Here is a 19,372-nt window from a genome sequence, read left to right as displayed (position 1 = left end):
TCAAACTCTAACCTCTGAGGTGACTGTCTTTGGAGACGGGACCTTTAGGAAGATAACTAAGGTTAAATGAGGTCATAAGGGTAGGGCCCTCACCTGATAGGATTGCAGTTCTTGTAAGAAGAGGAACAGACACCAGAGTTCTGTCTCTCCATGTGAGCACAGAGGAAAGACTATGTGAGGATACAGTGAGAAGGTGCTGTCTACAAGCCAGAAAGAGAGGCCTCACCAGAAACCAACCTTGACGGCATCTTGATGTTGGATTTCCAGGCTCCAGAACTGTAAAAACACAAATTTCTATTAAGCCACCCTGTCTGTGGTATTTTGTTATGGCAGCCCAAGCAGACCAACACAGGAGCCAGTCCCCAATCTTCCCAGAATCCTCCACTTCTGCTTCAGTAGCTAAGTGTTAAAGAGACATAGAGGCATCTACTTCTCAAGCCGGTGGTCTCATTTCCAGGTCCACTTAAACACCAAAATGAAAATTCTGTGTCGCTCCAGAGCAGCTTCAGTTTCATGCTGCTGTAGCAATATAAATAGGTATCTTGATTAGCAAAAACCTAATTTATTCAAACTGGACTCCAGACACACTGGAATCCTCAATTAAGTGGAGTAGTTTTAGTGGCAGTATTCTGTACACTACGTTTTTTTGGAAGACAGGCAAATTACAACTGATGCTGTCACATCTTTTCAGTAAACTGGGGGGAGTTGCAAGGATCAGAGATATGTGAGTAAAACATCTCCCCCTGTTTCTACCATATAGTAGTCACTCAATAAATAGTACTATTTTCAAGAAAACAAAACCATTTTTCAGACTTTTTTTTCACAAAATATCCAGAGTTTATCCTACCATCAGTACTTACAAATTCAGTCTCCTTCATCTAGTACCACTACAGTAATGAACAGTAAGAACTGAGCTTCAAAATAATGACCCCTACATCAGACCAGCAAAGAAAAATGCAGTATATTCAGCACACTTTGATTACTAATTTAAGAGTTCTGACAAAAAATGTGGAGGGTTTCTATTTATAATAAAGGCAATAACTCCCAAGGATATCCTATTTTATGAGAATTTTATGAAGTTAATTAAGATTATGTTCTTCTATTTTTGTTGGCAATATATATTAGCCAAAAAAAAAAGTATTAAAGAAGTCATCAGTGAGTGGAAAACAGACTAAAATATTTTATTCTTATCCATGACTTTAAATTGAAGACATCATTGCATGCTGAAGCATTGATTATAATAACATGATTGGTATAATGAAAAATGATTAATCAGACCTGATTTAATAACAGAGTGATAATCAGACGAGTAAACAAAATAATATGCGCAGTGATATGTTTCTCTTCCAAATACTTCCCTCAGCTTTCTTTCACAGTGGAACGATGTATACTTACATTTTAAGAGTATTGTTTTCTACTACTCGCTATCTTCCAATTCAGCAATTAAGACATTATTTTCTTTCCTTGACCAAAAAATCATTTTCCTTGCTTATAGTTGTAAACCCTCGTGGGAAAAATAGGCCAGTAATTTAATAATTCATTCAAGTAACATGAAATTTAGGGCAGAAACTCATCAAGTCAGAAAACTTTGTGCCCTCACTAAAATAGCATTCTGAAAATCATCTGATTCTAAACTAATAGTTGATTATGGCCCATAGATGAACATAAGGAACAATTTTGAGTGTCTAGTTTCTGCTGTGTCTTTGTTTCAATCATTTCCTAGTGCACTGAAGGACAACCAAACAAATGCTGATTAGCATTCACAATCTGTATCTTTGACAAAGAGCCTGCAGCTGTCATCAGCATAGTTTGTCCCATGTATTCCACACCACTGCTAAAGAAACTTTGTTTCTCAGGATTTGTGTTTTTGTTTAGGATGCTCCTCATTTATCATAGCACAAATAATGACTTTCAGGTGTCTTCAAGTAACATGAAGTTACAAAGACAGTTCAGCAGAATTCTATGCAGGCACATTTCCAAATGGATCAATGAAAGTTGAAAGTTTTGCTGATCCAGCAGTGACAGGATTAATTATACAGAAGACTAACAATAACTGTAATGATCATTTATTCTTGTGAATGGCCTAGGCTCTGTACTACATTTGGTGCTGAGAAATTAAAATGACTTGGCCAAGATCTCATAATTATGAAGGTACAGAGCAAAAATACGAACTCAGTTCTCTTGAGTCCGCAGTTCTTGGGCTCAACCATCGTACTTCACTGACACACTTCTATGTCCCTTTCCTTAATAACTGTTAAAAGTTATTATCAGGGAATTTGCATATTTTGAAACATCCCTGATGTTATGGATCCATAGATTTATATTTAACAAAACAACGTGGTTTATTTTTCAATGATTGAAACATATGATAAACAATCCAGTATTCACAGATGCAGAAACAGACCAGGTGATGATTAATCTGAGTTTTTATGAGTTGGAACTCAGCATTGGGGAGAAAATCCAGAAACCATTTAAATTCGGTATTCTCTCCTCCTAAGTATGATATATTTTCTAATGCAGATTTGCCCAATGATTTAATATTTATGAAGCATTTTATAAATATAAGCCTATCAATGTCTTTGTAAAGATTCACTAACCCAATTTTGCAGATGAGAAAACTGAGAGTCAGAGAGGCTAAGGTACTGCCATGGCCACGTAGTAAGTTTTATTGGTATGTCCCAATTAACTTTTGCTAACTTAATAATTAAAAAATTTTACTTTAATAGGGGGTTGTTCCATTGATAACACATTAGTTAAATTTTTCTATTCTTTCCTAGCCTTAATATTTTATAAATTATTTGGCTCTTTCACTTGGTCCATCAATTTCATAAATGTACCTTCAGTAAAATATAACTAGATTCTCTAATAAAATCTGTCCTTTGTGATAATGATTTTGAAAGTAAAAACTTAAAATATTGGAAATGTAGAAAAACAGAATAAGCTGAAATACAGTCCCAGAGAAAGGCCCTTTAAAGATACGTTAGTGGTTCCAGCTGAAGATAAGCACCACTTGCCAGGTCAGAAGCATCTGGCCTTTGAGATAAATATCCCATTACAGCTGGAATCTCAGAGACAGACATACAGATTACTATACTAACTGGTTTTCTTGAGGAAGTAGATACCTCCTAAATCAAGCAATAAAGATCATTCTGTGAGGATGCAGTACACTCTGATGTCAATAATAAGAGGTCAAAAGTGTAATTCCAAATGTTGTGAGCCCCCTAGTTTGCCTTTGAAGAAGTTGTATCTTTGAATTTATCTGAACACATTTAAGCACAACACTTCTTGAGTTAACTAGTCCTACATCTTATTTCTTATTCAAGCTTCAGGGGTGTTCTTTATATCAAATTGTCTGGGAGATAGTAAACTATTGTATTTATTGATTCTCTAGATCCAGCTCAATAAAGACCTGTTAAGATACTCCCTTTTGTAGTCCAATAATTATTAGAATAAATTACCAGCTGCCTTTATGTATCCTGAAAGCAGTTCCCGGCCTAAAAAAAATCTCTTTCCAAATCTACTTCCATGAGATCTTCTACCAGTCTATTTGATAATATTTAAAGTTCCTCATTAGTATAAAGTTAGGCAAGTTTTCACACTCACAAATCCCTTAAACATCTCTAGCTCAGGTTTAGCATCACAAATACAGATTTTTGTTGCTTTTTTTTTTTTTAAAGGAGGACTCTATTCTTCTTTTGGAGAGGCTTCCCTAGTTTTTCTTATGTAAAGCCTTCTGAATTTTTCATATCTCACTGTCTCAGCTATGCATTGAAAGTAATGTTATTTTCCTCTGTTTTTGCACATGGAATGAGAATATTTCAGGAAAATGCCTGGGTTTACCTCTGAGTTACATGAAACACATGAAAACCAATGTTTACAATTTTGTATCCTTTGGTCCTTGGAAAAGCTCAGGCATCTTTGTAAAAACACTCAGTCTATAAACTAATGAGGACCAAATCCTTGGGCCTTAGCAGAAAATGTCAATCTGGCTCTCTCGATATTCACTGATTTGTTGTATAGAACCCAACTGATAATCATCTTGAGGAGCCTCTTCCCTTCTAGCAGGCATCTTAGGTAGTCAAAGTTAAAGGAGAAGAATATATTCACTTATCTAGCTATCTACACATATTCAATGCTTGGCTTCCAAAGGACTATTCATTGGTCTTTATACTTACTACCAAAATAAAGGTCCCCTCCACCCTGACCTTTTGTATGTTTGTCTTCCATCTGTGGAAGAAAAGGTATAAACCATATAGACAAGAGCTATCTTCCCATGTTGGCCTAGCACCCTACTAGTTCTCACTAGAACATGAGTACTGTGCTGGGGAGATGGAAGGTATTAGAATTGAGAAATGATTCCCCCGAGATTTGCCTCTGTATTTATCATGGGTCATGTTTAATGGATGGAGAAACATGGCGGGATGGAGTGGTTGTTAAATCACACACATATAACTATAATATGAATCACTGGAAGTTGGAAAATAAGAGTTATAAATGGCACATTTTTGACCTAGATTATCCACATTGGTAGGAGATGGGGAGAGTTTGAAGGGCAGGAAAGTGTTCTGTTAAGAAAGACTGACTGCTATAATACATTTGAAAGCACAATGATATGCCTAAGAATGAAATTAAATTAAGAATTTAGGCAGGATTCCAAAGAATTCTTTGAAGTTGAAAATATGTGTTTTGGAAAAGAATTAGCTTAAATGATTTAAAAAATAAAATGAAGAAAAATCCTAAATAAGTACCTTCTTTGGGCCAGATACTTCACATATTCTCATTTAATTGTCAAAATAAGCCCAGAGGTAAGAAAAATTAGCTCATTTTGTACCCAAAGAAACTCAGACTCAGGAAGGTAAAATAACCAGCCCAAGGGCACATTGCTGATGCTCTTTCATCCAACTGGCAACATTTCTATGAATAACCGATCTGCTCAAATATTCATGCAAGTTGAGTTTAATGTTGGTATCTTTATAATGTGAGTTAAGATTCAGTATTAACTTTGAATTTCAGCATTGGATCGTTAGTCAACCACGAATCAGGCAACAACATTATTCGAGCATCTAATATGGACAAATGATGGGGATATTGGGAATTCTGAAAGAAAATAATATCTCATTACTGAGATGGGTAGCATCTGAAAGAAAAGATAGAATGTGCACAAATCTACAGAAAAAGACATATAACTACAGAAATATGGATACACCCAGAATCATTTTGTAAGCAATAAAATGAGAAGAAAGTGATGGAGGTTACAATCATTTTGTAAGCAATAAAATGAGAAGGAAGTGATGGAGGTTACAATGTTACAATGACCTGGGTTAAGTAGGCTAGATACTTTTAAGACTCACAGGCAATTTTATAGAATTTAAACACGATGCAGGTGTTCATTATGTGCCGGATATAATGATCGGAGCATAAATAATCCTCATCTCAACCTTGTGAAGTAGGTACTAGTAAAACCCCAATTTTACTCGTGATAGAACTAAGGCAGAAGGAGGTCAAGCATCTTGCCCGGGTTTCCATGGCTGGTAAATGGCAGAGCTGGGATTGAACTGAGGCAATACCAGAGTCAAGGCTCTTATGTTGACCTTCAATGTCAGTGTGCCAGTATGTGGGCTACGTTTACCTGGGGACGTAAAGATTGTGATTCCCTAACCCTTGACATAAATTTTATTTGTGAAAACACTTCTCTGTTGTTCTTAGAGGAGTAAGCTCATCAATTTATTCAACAGATATTTATTGACTGAATACCTACAATGTACCATACACTGCTCACGCTAGGGCTAGAGCAGCGAACAGGACAGATAAGGACCCTGCTTTGTTACACGCACAGTACTAGGCACTCATTACACTTTGACAATGCATTACAATCTATTTTAATTTTGAATATAATGCACGTTTTTATCCGCTTGAATAAATTACCTACATTAGACTCCCCACAATCTGTTACCCTTAAAAATCACCCTTAAGAATTAATACCATTCTTCCAAAAATTCCAAGTAGGAAGGTTTGGGGGATTGCCAGTTAGAACCAGAGTTGCAGTTTAAACACCCTTATAGTCTTAGAATGATTTTTTGAATGGAGCATGAAACCATGTACCTTTGTGGTGGTTACATTTTCATAATATGGTAAGGTACTCTTGTCTATTTAGAAACAGTTAACTCCCACTGCACAAAACTGCTTATTATAGACATTCTTCCTTGTTCAGTGCCCTCTATCTGGTAAGCACTAAGTAATTAGTTATTAAATGATGTTTGCAGTAACATGGAGGGTAAGGCATTCTACATTAAAGAAATTCACACTGCCATTACTACTCCATCCCCAAGCCTCCAACCCCTTCCCAAATTTAAACCGTCTTTTTCTTCTAACAATGTTTTCTTTTCCTGATAATAAAGGCCCACCTCTAAAAATCATCAAGCTACAACCCATTAAAATGAATGAACATTCTAGAAACCTGCTAAGGTAATTCCACGTCTTAATGAGGAAGGCAGGGCTCTAAGAATATTTTCATTGCCTCCTATAGGCGATTTCTTACCTGCTCTTTGGAGGAGGGTGAGCAGTGTCAGCTTCCACTACCCCCGCGCCCCCCTTCCCCCCCCCCACCCCCGCCCAGTCTGCTGCCTAGTCTTGCACGCAGGGGCTCACATGGCATCACTAAACGGGCTCTTTATATATATGCAGTTCCATAGCTACTTACATGCCCACGCACACGCGTGCATGCCCATGTATGCGTGCGTTTTGTATGCATATGGCGTGAGCCCGCGTTGGTTTCCCTCTCCTTTCGCTTGACCCCGGGGGAATCCCGGCAGTTCCCGGGAACTCAGGGAATCTCGAGATGAGGCAAATAGCCCTTTTCCCTTCCCTGGCGGCTGGCACCGCTGGGTCCCATGAATCTGCAGTGCTTCGTCTCACAAGCAGCTAATAAAGGGAGACTGAGAAGATGAGCGAGAGAATACAGGGACGAGGAAGGGGCCGTGGTACAAGAGATGACGCTTCGGGAGCTACCGAGCTATGATTGTGCTTTTACATACAAAGCCCTAGGAAACTGGAGGGGAGGCAAGGAAACTCCGAACCTAAAATGCTCTGAGATCATTTTTCTAATTGCGCCTGGAAACCACCGCCTGGCGTGTGTCCTGCGCGGGTCCAGGAATCCAAGGGAGCGCCGGCTGAAACTCGCGGCGCGGCATCCGGCACTTTGCACTTTGGTGGGGTTTGCGCTCCGAAGACGCGTCCACGCAGCATTTTTCCAGGCATTGTGCGGGTTTCTTAAACCGCCAAGCTGCTGCCTCAGAGGGACTTTCTAGAAGCTCCTATTCTACTGCCTCCCCTCCCCTTTTTTTTTTTTGGTTTTTACCCCCGCGAGGAGCTTCTTCAGCTCCACTGCGTCCGCCCTCCGAGGGGTACAGGTGCCGCTGTCCCGGCTGCCGCCGCCCCGTCCGCCGACGCCGCCTCCTCCGGGCGGACCAGGGGGCTTGACCCGGGGCTGCTGCATTTCGAATGGTCTTCTGCCTGGGCGCTGCGGCCGCTGCCCGTCGCCCGGGACTCCCCGCCCTCCCGCGCGACCCCGCGCCCGGGCGGGCGGCGCTTGCGGCGGGCAGGGGGCGGGGAGGGGAGCGGGGGCTCGTCCGGGGGTAGCCGCCTCCTCCGCAGCCTGCCGGCGCTTCGAAACCCGGACCTGCCTCCGCGTCTTCCTCCAGCGGCTCCATCCCGCCTCCCGCGCCTCGTCCTCCCGCCGCCCCCGCCGCCGCGCCCCCGGTGGCTGCCTCGGCGGACCCGGGAGGGGGCCCGCCGCCCGCTCGGCTCGGCTGGGCCCGGCCGGGGAGGCGTGCATGCCGCTGCTGCCCGCGGCGCTCACCAGCAGCATGCTCTATTTCCAGATGGTGATCATGGCAGGGACGGTGATGCTGGCGTACTACTTCGAGTACACGGACACGTTCACCGTGAACGTGCAGGGCTTCTTCTGCCACGACAGCGCCTACCGCAAGCCCTACCCCGGCCCGGAGGACAGCAGCGCCGTGCCCCCGGTGCTCCTCTACTCGCTGGCCGCCGGGGTCCCCGTGCTCGTGGTAAGCCCGGGGGTGCTCGCCCTCACCGCTGACTCCCTTCTTTCGCCCCTCGCCTTCGGGGTTGAGCCCCGCGGAGGGTCGGGGCGCGGCAGCCTTTGCCTTCTAAGTTCCTGCAAGTTGTGGGCAGCCCCTTCCCCGGAGGACATTCTTCTAGGGGGCGTCAGGGGTGGCTGCAAAGGAAGCCCCCGTCTCTCCCCACGTGCCACCCCCGCACTCCCTGCGGTGGCTGCAGTGTAGGGTGACGGGGAGAGGGTAGGAAGAAAGGGGCTGTAGGAGGTGATGGGTGGGGGTCTGGACTGGGGAGGAGGTAAGCCATTGGGATGAATTTTTACTTCCTCCACTCCGTGGCCTTCCTCCGTTGGCCACCTCCTCTCAGATTGAGACTGGAAGATGAGCAGCAGCGGGGCCAGCGACGGGGAGAGGGGGGTCCGTTCTTGGGGTGTGGAAGGGACTCCTGCTTCCCGAGTCCGGGCGCGTTTTCCTATTTTCCCACCTCCTTCCCTTTCAGATGAATGTGCCGATGGAACTAAGCTGACCAGGGAACAAATAGCTAAAAAAAATATGTGGCAATTCCTAAATGAAGAGGCTCCAGCACCACTGCTTGCTGAAAAGCAGGAGCTGTGCCTGAATTACAAGATTTGTTTAAAGGTCGCTCCGCTCTCTGGGCAGCTTAAGTCCTTTTACAGTATCGCTGAGAATACATTTTGGATTTACGGACTGGTTGTGTGTGTGTGTGTCTATGCGGACACACGCACACACATATATATACACATATACATATGTAATTATTAGGATAATAATCACATAGTGATTTACATATGTGAATATGGCGCAAAGTTATTGGTAGGAGAATGGGTGGTGTTTCCTCAGAAAACATTATGGTGCCTTTAATATTGTCAGAGTATTGGAGGTTCCCTCTCTGTGGTACGGCTCCTCTCTCTCAATTAATTAAATTCAATTAAAAAATGAAGAGGGAAGGGAAGAGGAAGTTTCATTTTCAGTGGTCGAATGTGTAAATTGCAATAGTGAATGTTAAGAACATCTGTTGTATCTGTTAGGTTTGGGTATTCTTGTTTTCTTTGATTTTGGGGGAAATGATTTAACAATTTACAAAATAATGAAGAGTTCCTAACAAACAGTGGAATTCCGGGAACAAACTGAGGAACTTCTTGCTAACTTCAAAGTAACTCTGTTTATCGCGGGTACCATGGTAGTTGACTCAAATTCAGCTCCAAAATACTGGTTTGAAAAGTGTTAGACTTTGCACCGGAAAATGTTTTGTTTTGTTTTGTTTTACAGTAATTTGCTACAATGTGTCAGAAACTCCAAATCCAGTTTCAGGTTTGTGTTCTCTCTCTTCTGTTTGAAAAGCAGGAAGAGAAAAAAAATTGGTCTTTCTTGGGGCTCTTTTTGCCTTCTGCAGATGTTGGGTTTCCAGGCACACATTTTCGAGGAGACTGAATAGCTCAAGGATTTTTCAAAGACTGTTTTTTTGTTTTTGAGAGAAAAAAAGCCTGTCGCTTTCAGGTCACTGGTTGATTACAACCATAATCAATACTGTCTGTAACTCATCCCTTGGTAATTACTGTTCTGTTCTGTCTTATTTAGATGAGATAGCACTTTTCAGATCCTAACCATCCATCCATGGTGGCAGGTGCCGGTTAGAGATAAGAACCTATTCGCCCAAAGATTTTGATTATTCTCCACTCAGGGGGAACCTAGGAGGAGAAGGGGAATTAATTAGTCATTACTGAGGGCCTGCTCTGTGCTGGGCACTGACTGGTCATAGCTGCATATACTTCTCACAGCATCCCTTCCAGCAGATATTCTCTCCAATTAACATTTGGGGATCCGGTAATAAACTAGAAACACCTAAAAACAAAAATGGTGGGTGTGGTGTTTGCATGCCCATGGGACTGATGCCAAATGGCATGCTACTTCTACTACTTGCAAAGAGCATGTTCTCTGAAAGGAGATGAGAGGTGACTGATGGGCAGGTATCTACAATATAAATTGATAGATTTTAAAAGGAGGATCCAACTCGATTTCCATGTTTTGACTTTCAGTTCTTTAGTTACAAGAGAAAGAATTTGGGAGTCAGTGTTAAGAGAAGGAAGTGCTGGGTTTTAGAGGATAGGCGTGCTGCTGGCCTTTGTTCCCCCTTCTGCTCTTCCAAATAGTACACTCTCACCGTGTGAAAATTTGGAGGCAGTGAGGGCTGCTCTTCCTTTCCATCCCTCTCCAGGACCCTGGCTTAGCACAGTCACTTTGCATGAAAATAATACTATTAATAATAATGTTAGTAGTACTCCTCATCTGTATAGTTATATTCTTTATACCCATCTCATATTTGCATTATCTATGAAAACAGTTATTATTATTGTCACCTAACATTTGGGAAAATTGAGGCTTAGAAAGATTAGGTAACTTGCCCAAGGACAATGGCTAAAAATGTTACACCTAGAATTTTAACCCCACCGTGTCAAACTCCCACGCCTGTGTCTTTTCTATTAAATATGCAAATTCAGTCTACTCGTAAATCATTCTTCTAAATAAATACCTCAAACAGTTTCTTTCCCCATCTTTTACATTTCTTGGACGGTAGTGATAAAAATTCTTCAGAATATGTATTTTTAACATTCAAAACTCATTTTTAATCCTTGAAATTAATTTTGAAAAGCAGCTCTCTTCACTTCACAATCTGTGGTTTTGTTTCATACTTCCTAAATTTATTTATCTAAAAATTAAAAGCAATACATCTTTTCATTTCTATCACTTTTATCTAGTGTTGACTTGGGCCCAGGTTTGGAGTCTAACAAATTTGGATTCAGAGCCAAAGTACATCCTGCTGCTCTGTTACCAGTTGGGAATTCTGCTTGCTGTGTAACCTTGAACAACTTATTTAAGCTTGTTAAGCCTCAATTTCCTAAGTCATAAGATTTTGAATGGTAAATGAGATATAATATGTAAATGTCATCCTTGGCCCATGGTTGATACTCCATTATCATTATCATTGTTAATAAAATAATAATTCAGTAAATGTTTAGTGAGTTCCTGTGTTGCAAGCAGCAGATCAGGCTGAGTAGAGGTTATAAGGGCAACTTCAGAAGTAAACCATAGTCACTGATCCTAAGGAGTCTACTGTCTAATTTGGGAAGTGAGGTAAACACACAAAAGGTTATAATATAAATTGTCATAATAAAAGTAGCATATATACATACATATGTATGTGTGTACCACAAAGACCTGTGGTGGTCCAGAAGAGGAGAAGATTATTGGGAGGGGTCGGGAAAGGCTTCATGAAGAAAAGATGGCATTTGAGATGTGACTTGAAGGAGAGGCTGAAATGGAGTTTGACTCAGGGCATCACAGAAGCAGCTAGGTGAACAACCCGTTGGTAGCAGGAAATGCAGGCTGTACTCTTGAAATAGCCATTGGTTAAACTTGTTCCGAAGAGTGGTGTGTGGGGAACACGGTGGGTATATGGCTGAAGAGGAAGACAAAGGTCTCATTAATGTGACTTGGAATGCCAGGCTGAGTTTTTCTCACTTTCTTGGGAATTGAGTAGGGACAATGTCTGATGGGTGGTATTTTAGGACATTTTGGGGACAGCAGTGTAGGTCTCTTCTATTATTAAAATATCTATATAACATAATTTTAAAGTCTTCATTCCCAAGTCTGTTTTGTTTTGTGAACTATTATTCTAAATGTGTTTTCGAAATACACCTGTAATTTGGGCTCATTTACAAAGATGACATGATTTATAGACTCTTTGAAAACAAGTATTGTTTGGTTTGACCTGTATGTATAGCATTTGCCAAAGTACTGTGTGCAGCTTTTACAGATATAAATTTAATTAGTGATCTTTGGTTTTCATTGATTAAAAGAACTGGTGCTGACAATGGTTTCTGCTCCCCACATTGGGATACAGGGGCCACTAGAAGCTATTGTTCCTTAGATCTCTGTGCAACACAGATGATTAGAGGGAGATGAAGCTAGACCATGCATCGTCAGAGAGCCAGAGCCAAGACAGAAAACCGGCACCAAGCAGGGCAGTTTGAGGGTTAGGGAACGTCTCTGATTCTTAATGTCTGCATCCCCAGGAAACTCCCTCTGGACTCTGAGACTCAGAGGGGTGTAGCTACTGCTGCTATCCCAAGGGTGTTGCATCACTAAATGTGGCAGAGGTACGTGATGACAGAAGGGCATTTCATATCCTGAGCCTCATCATATTGAATCAAAGTGCCTACAGCTTTCCTATAGACCTCTTCTCCCTCCAACCTTGCTTTGGTGGCTCCCTTCTATCCCCCACTCCTGAAACACACTCCTGTGCCTGTGGTGCAAGAGAGAAAGCCCAGACATGGATGTCAGGCAAGTCTGGATTCTTATCCTGGTGTCTCTCACTTACTAGCCTTGTGACCTTAGGCAAAATTTCCTTATTCATAAACTGGAGATAAAAATGCCTACCTCTTGAGAGGTAGCGCATGCAGAGGTCAAGATCACAGATTCCCGAGAGTCAGACTACTTGGGTTTGAAACTCAGATCTGCCACTTTCCAGCTGTGTGAACTTGACCCAGTCTCTTTGTGTCTCAGTTTCTTTGACTGTAAAATGGAGATCATATGAGTATTAGCCTCATAGGATTATAATGAGTATGAAATGGCTGAACGTATGTAAGTAGCAGAGTAGTGCCCAGCTATATATGCGTTAGCTACCATTGCTCCTCTCAAGGTTGTGATGATTAATTAAAATAACCTATTTAAATCATCTAGCAAAATATGTTTGTTTGTTAGTAGATTTCAGGGCTGATAAAATATTAGAGAAGGCCATAGGCCACCTAGTTCAATCCGCTCACCCACAAAAATTGGGGAGTCTGAATAGCAAGAATGGTAAAACTCAATCAGAACTCTGTTCTTGGAATTAAGTCAATGATTCCTACCTTTGACAACACCTCCATTTCTTCAAGTAGGCTAACGCCAGCTAGTATCTCTATGTACCAGACTCTGTGTTAGGTACATTTAATGCATTACTTCATTTAATGCTCACCATGGTAGTACTTTCTTTAAACATAGATACTATCATTAAAACCACTTTATAAATCAGAAACATGATGTTTAGTGAGATTATATGTCAGACCTTTATTAAATTATTTAAATCCATTTATATAATTAATTTTCACAATAAACTTATGAAAGAAACTTGGATGTGAATAGATTAGGTAACCAATTCAGAGTCCAACAATGACAGTGCTAGAGTTGTCAAAGCCTGTGCATTTAATTCTTTTGTTATATACCTTTATCCTAACACATTAAATGAACCTTTAAAGATTTTTAGTCATAGTGATTCAATAGTAGAAGCATCAAAATTTTCTCAAATCTTTTATCCTCAGTTTCCGTTTTTCTGGTTTGATGGAAAGCTTTGTGTTCCAGTGTAGATAATGATTTCAGTGTGCGGTGTAGGAAATTGTCTTGTTTCCTATTAAGCTTGGAGGTTGTGGAAAGGTGGGTGGCAGCAGAAGGGATTCAAAGATATTTCTGTTGTTCTGATTTGAAGCCTGTTTCTTCTCTCCGTAGCACACACTGATACAGTGCTGCAGGCACCTGCATTTCTGTGGAATCACCCTCTGGTTCTGGATCTGCAAATACGGTGGATGGACAGCTGAGGGGGCCTCTATTTCTAAGGGCTGTTTGTTAAAATGGGGCCTAGCACTAGGTTTGGGGACAGAAAGAGCACACCAAAATTGTATATAAAATACTGTATGTATGTGTGTATGCATTTTTCTAGTAAGAGCCTCCATAGCTTTATCAGATTGTCGGAGATATCCAAGATTCCCTAAAAGTTAAGAATTACTCTTTGAGGACTTGTAGATCTGTTTAAACTCCTCCTTCTGCCTCTTAGGACCTGGCTTTACTTACATATTCTCATTCATATTCGTTCATTCATATTCTGCCTTGATCTTTTCCTCCCTCCCTTCTTCCCTGCATTCCTCTTTGTCTCTCTTTTCCCATTTATCCCCTTTCCTTTGCATACTGATGACGAGGTGGTGATGCTGAGGGGAAAGTAAAGGCCCAGGAATCTAAAACACAGCTTGCTTTTCCTCTCTCTCCCCTTCCTCCCTCTCCCACTCTCCCTCTGCCTCTTCTCCTCCTCTTCCCTTTCTCCCTTTTCTCTCCTTGTCTCTCCCCTCCCCCTCGATTCTCCCCTTCCATCCTCCATCACTCATCATCCATGTGGCTTCTCTGAGCCAGTTAGTTGCCTTATCTGAAAAATGTTGCCTTAATCCTTCCTACCTTTCAGAGCTATGTGAGATGAAATGGATGCGAATGCACTTTGGAGGCAATAAGTCGCTTCATTCATATGAGGAAAACATAATGTGAGCGGGTTACCTGGGTTAGGTAGCACCTGGTCATTAGCAGTGGTTATGACTGTTGGCAGCATGGCTTTGCTAGAGGTCTAATGCACTTACTCTCTGGCATGGAAAAATGGGTACGATTTTTATGCTTCTTTTCTAATTTCCCTATAGAAAGGATAGCAAAAATAAATAAAATAAAAAACCAACAGTATGAAATGGCTCCTGACTAATTATGACAGACTGTACTACTCTAATACCCAATGCTGTTTTCCAAAATATTTCAATGATCTCTGAGCATTGTCAAGATTATTATAAAGAATCATTCCATTCATTTGTGTAATTTGGAAGAAATAATGTTCCAGAGAGCACTGTTGATACCATCTGTTAGGTATGCATTGTATCATATTAATTTTTAAATTTGCACTGTGCCAAAAAGACATTATTTGTAAAAGTTTTGACTCATGATAAGGCATCTTGAATGTACTAGATACAGTGCTGTTGCTTGGACCTGTAAAATGAGGAAGGTGTGTCCCGTGCCCTTTAAGAGTTCTGACTATCTGCAGGAAATGATACTCCCAAGCTTTGGTTCTCTTGTCTGTAAGATTGAGATAATGACACGAAACATGATACCGTATAAGAATTAAATATAATCATGCATTAAGTACTCAGTAAGTCATAACTACTCTTTTAAAATAAATACCAGTAATGTGTATTGATAGTACATAGCAAAATGACATCAGGTGTACTTAATCACTTCTGTTGAATGAATGAGGCAAACCATTCTCTCTTTACATTAACCTTTTTGGAAGGCGTATGTGCTAACACATCTAGGGAGCTTAAGCAATTCACTGCATTTGGTAAATGACACATCTAGGATCTGAACCTGTTACTTCCAGTCCAGCACAGTCGCCCACTAATTTGGTTCACAGCATAAATGGTGGCAGCCTCTGTCCTAGACGACAGAGGAGGGTTAAATCACATTGATGGTATATCAATGCGCTCTTTACAGTATCCATATGCTTGTTAATGTGTAGGCTTAGTTACAACCAGACACGAAAACGGAAATTTAAAATCTGAGTTCAAAGGCAAAACTTCATTGGTTCCTAAGACCAGTGGAATAGCCAGTAGAACTCGATTTTCCCAGCTCAACATTCCCATCGTTATGGATGGGGAAGGCCAGTTCTGATGTCAGAGTTATGATCTTAACCTGTGTTTAGGAGGATCCTTTTAACAGACTTTGGAAAATCATGAGGAATATCATTTTGATGGAAAATATTTTAAAATATGTGGAATGGAGTTCTATATTCAGTACTATTTAAACTATTTTTCAGGATCCCAGCTTTCACTCAGCAGGCTGGTTACTTTTTTAGTCTTATTATGACAGATATAGTTTGAGAATCACTGTCAGTAAAATCATCTCTTTTTTTTGCAAAAACAGAATCCTAGAGTTTTTTTTCAGATCAGGTGCATTTAAAACTCTAAAGACAGTCTTTTGGTGGACATTTCTCACTGAGAGAACCTGTGTGAATGAAAGCAAATGTATTTGTGTGTGTGTATTATTTTGGCGTGTAATAAATTTGTGATTTCTTATATGAATTTGTTTTTACCTCCCTTGCTTCTAACCTTTATGAAGCTCTCCCCGCACCCCCAAAGCCCAACTTTCTGGAATATTCTGCTGTATCCTTCCAGCCCTAGCACCAGCTCCTCTGAGCAGATCTTTTGGACTCCCCCAGCTGAAATAGTTGCATTCTCCTTTATGATCCTTTCATATCTTTAACAAATCGTGCCATTAAAATAGCTTTATATTGTGCTGTATGTGGTATTTATCTTTATCCATAGTTCCATCACTAAACTTGAGCATCTCAAAGTCAGGGTGTTGTACTCTGACTCAAGTCAATTTTGTTATTTGTGGTATATAAGTTATCCAGGCACTGACTGACGTTTGCAATGATTAGGCTATAATGACCAAAGTCTGCTGAGCACACAGCTACTTATAACCGTTCATTAAAACAGGTAAAATTATCCATATGCCCTGTTCTATAAGTTCAATGAATTTGCAGCTCTCTGTCCTTGAGGTGTTTTAAGTGTTTGAAACCCTGTATGAAAGGTTCAGCATAGCCAACGTGGGATTCTGCTTTCTCAGATTGACATGTTTCAAGCAAAAATCCTCCCAAACCAATAACTAGACTCCAGATCCATTGAGAACAAGCCACTGGCATATAGGTTACAGGCCTCACTGGAGTCTTAGTGACTGTCTTATTTCAAGGGCGAGAAGTACTTCCAAACTATTTTAGTCAATCCATGTTGCTTGCAAATCTTTCATTTCACCAATAAAGAGTCCATTTTTAGCATTCATCATACTAACCAAAAGTCACTACTTTCATCAATAAAAAAATCATTTTTTTATATCCACAATGTTAATTAAATCAGTTATTAATTAACGTACAAATAGCAAAAAGACTTGTAACAGCAGTGGGGCCTTTCTGGTGAAATGGACTCCCGCCCTCCCTTCCTCATTCCTTCTTTTCCTGCACAAATATTTGTTGAGCGCCTTCCATGTGTAGCATACCTTGAAAGTAAGGCTTAAAGAGGTTACTTCACTTGCTCCAAATCCAAAAATCAGGATTAAAGCCAATCTCCCCTTTCTCTAAATCTTTCAAAGCAGTATCAGGAAATAAAAGACATGAAATCACAAGGTAGTTAAGTACAAATGTAGTCCTGACATATCTACATATTACCGAAATAACTTGTGGCATTTCCTCTCTGTGGGAAGCAGGATTTGTGTTGATATAACCAGAACCTCTATGCTGAGTAAATTGTGTATTGTGTTTCTAGGTCGATGATCCCCTTTTTTAAGAGTGCTTTCAGTAATGCCAGCAGAAACCGTACTTTTCTATTTTTTATCGAGATTTCAGATTTAGCCTTTTCTCACACTGGGGTGCACAGAAGCACTTTTCACGCTGAGAAGCATCTTGTATTTCCAGAGATCTCATCAAAGCAGAATGCCATGTTCTCACAGACACCAAAATTGAGCAGTCTTGGATAGAGATAGTGCACCTGGGGTGCACTTGTAATTTAAAATGAACTCCTGACATTTCCAGTTAAAAAAAGCCAATATCTTTGGGTTGATGACAATGACCCCTCCCTTCACATGTGCCTTTGCAGTGTTGGGTTTGCTCAGTTACTAAAATGAATGAAGAGACTTAGTCAAAACTACGTGACAACCCTTTCGGTCTTTCACAAAGAGACCTCTGTTCCCTCTTCTCTCTGGCTCCTCATCACATGATTACTTGGGGTCCCCTTTTCATTTTTTCTGGGGCTAAGTCTAGAATACAGATATAGGAATCCAGTAGACACTTTATTCAAGCCACACTATCAGGCTCTTTCTGCCATTCCATTTTTGGAAAAGATTTGTGAATCCATTGGAGAGAGAACATGCTTCTTTGTCGCTGGAACTTTTTAGTCCTGAAAGAGCCCTTAGAGATCATTTAGTTTCATCTCTTAATTTTCAAATGAATGACCAGAGAGATTAAGCGACTTGCCCAAGGCCATGCAACTAATGAGAAATTACACAAATAGCTAACATAAATGGGCACTTGGTATATATTAGGCTTTGTTGTAAGTACTTTACACGTATTAACTAATTTAATCCTCACAACATTGGAGATAGGCTCTACTGTTATCTCAGTTCATAAATGAGGACACTGGGGCACAGAAGGATTAGGCAGCTAGACCCATGACCCAGCGGCAAGGAAGTGACTTAATGGCAGAATGGCTCCATATGTGATTTTAACACGAGGATGGTCCTTGTCCCCAGTAGTGAATTTTTTGTCATTTCCTGGAGAGGTTAAGGCCACCTACAATGAATCACTCTGCCTGGAAGTATTAGTTGGGAGAGAGAGATGAGGAGTACGTGAGTATTATGATAGCTTTTTTCTTGTGACTTTATATTGTTGACCGAAAACATTTTACCAAATATTGTATTTACAGTTAACTCTTTATCTGTGCTAGTGAAGAAGGAGTAGCAGATAAGGGAAAAGAGCATTTAATTCTCTCATCATTTGGTTCTAGGATGCCTTCTTGTATGTTTCTAACATCAAATCTTTTCAGACAAAAAGTAAAACTCTATTTGAAACTCTGTACAAATGGATATAACAAAACCTTACCCATTTTTGATGCACAGATTTTAAATTCTTATAGGATGATTTTAACATAATATAATATAATGATAACACTATATATAATTAGCATACAGCATATCTGCTGCACCCAAGGCATAGTCATTATGTTAAGTTTGGTAACTAGTTAAAGATATGGAAAAACTATTCAGTGATATAAATATATTTAAGGGAAAAGAATAGACATTTATATATTTATATATTTTCAAGTCTTTTTGTTTTGAAGGGACTTAGGGAAACTCTCAAAGCGATGGCAGAAACTCTCGATCCATTTCCTGTGAAACAGCAGTGGCTTGAGAAAGCAGTTGTCTGCTATGCTGCGCTTTATGTTATGCTCCCTGGTCTTCCTTTCCAGCTGTTCAAATACTTCCCATCCTTTCATTTAGGCAACTCCCATCCTACATCTTTCGTAATTCTTTCCTTGAAGCTTCTAGTCAACAACGATCTATCTTTCCTACAAACGCCTTTCTGAATAATAGTCTTTCCCCTTATCTTCTATACTCTCCATACAAGAGACGGGTAGTTGCAAGTGTGGGATAGGGAGCTGGAGAGAAAGCAAGACAAATTAAAGGAAACGGTAGCAATAACATGTGCTATTACATGTACATGCTGAATGCAGAAGATTGGTAATAAGTTTTGCATATGCAAGTTTCGTGATGATCTGAAATTAAAATAAATAAGTAAATAAAAGGGACAGTGACTCACTGGCCTGACAAGCAGGTGACCTTTCCTCCTTGCTCTGCTGCCTACTGCCTTTGACACCTTGAGAAAGTCA

At 40.5% G+C, this 19,372-nt stretch overlaps 1 protein-coding gene across 4 annotated transcripts in view; it reads left to right on the top strand.

The window, feature by feature from the left end:
* The first annotated feature begins 7,694 nt into the window (after positions 1–7,694).
* PLPPR5 (phospholipid phosphatase related 5) overlaps positions 7,695–19,372 on the top strand; it is a 106,084-nt gene continuing 94,406 nt past the window's right edge. For all 4 annotated transcript variants that reach the window (XM_070486900.1, XM_070486899.1, XM_014851522.3 and 1 more), the window contains exon 1: positions 7,695–8,069. In XM_070486900.1, coding sequence (XP_070343001.1) covers positions 7,833–8,069 — 237 coding nt within the window. In that variant the 5' untranslated portion in view covers positions 7,695–7,832. The remainder of the gene's footprint in view (positions 8,070–19,372) is intronic.

Source organism: Equus asinus, chromosome 16, assembly GCF_041296235.1.
Source record: "Equus asinus isolate D_3611 breed Donkey chromosome 16, EquAss-T2T_v2, whole genome shotgun sequence".
Taxonomy (NCBI): domain Eukaryota; kingdom Metazoa; phylum Chordata; class Mammalia; order Perissodactyla; family Equidae; genus Equus; species Equus asinus.
The sequence above is the reverse complement of the archived record's forward strand: the minus strand, read 5'-3'. Positions and strand labels throughout refer to the sequence as shown.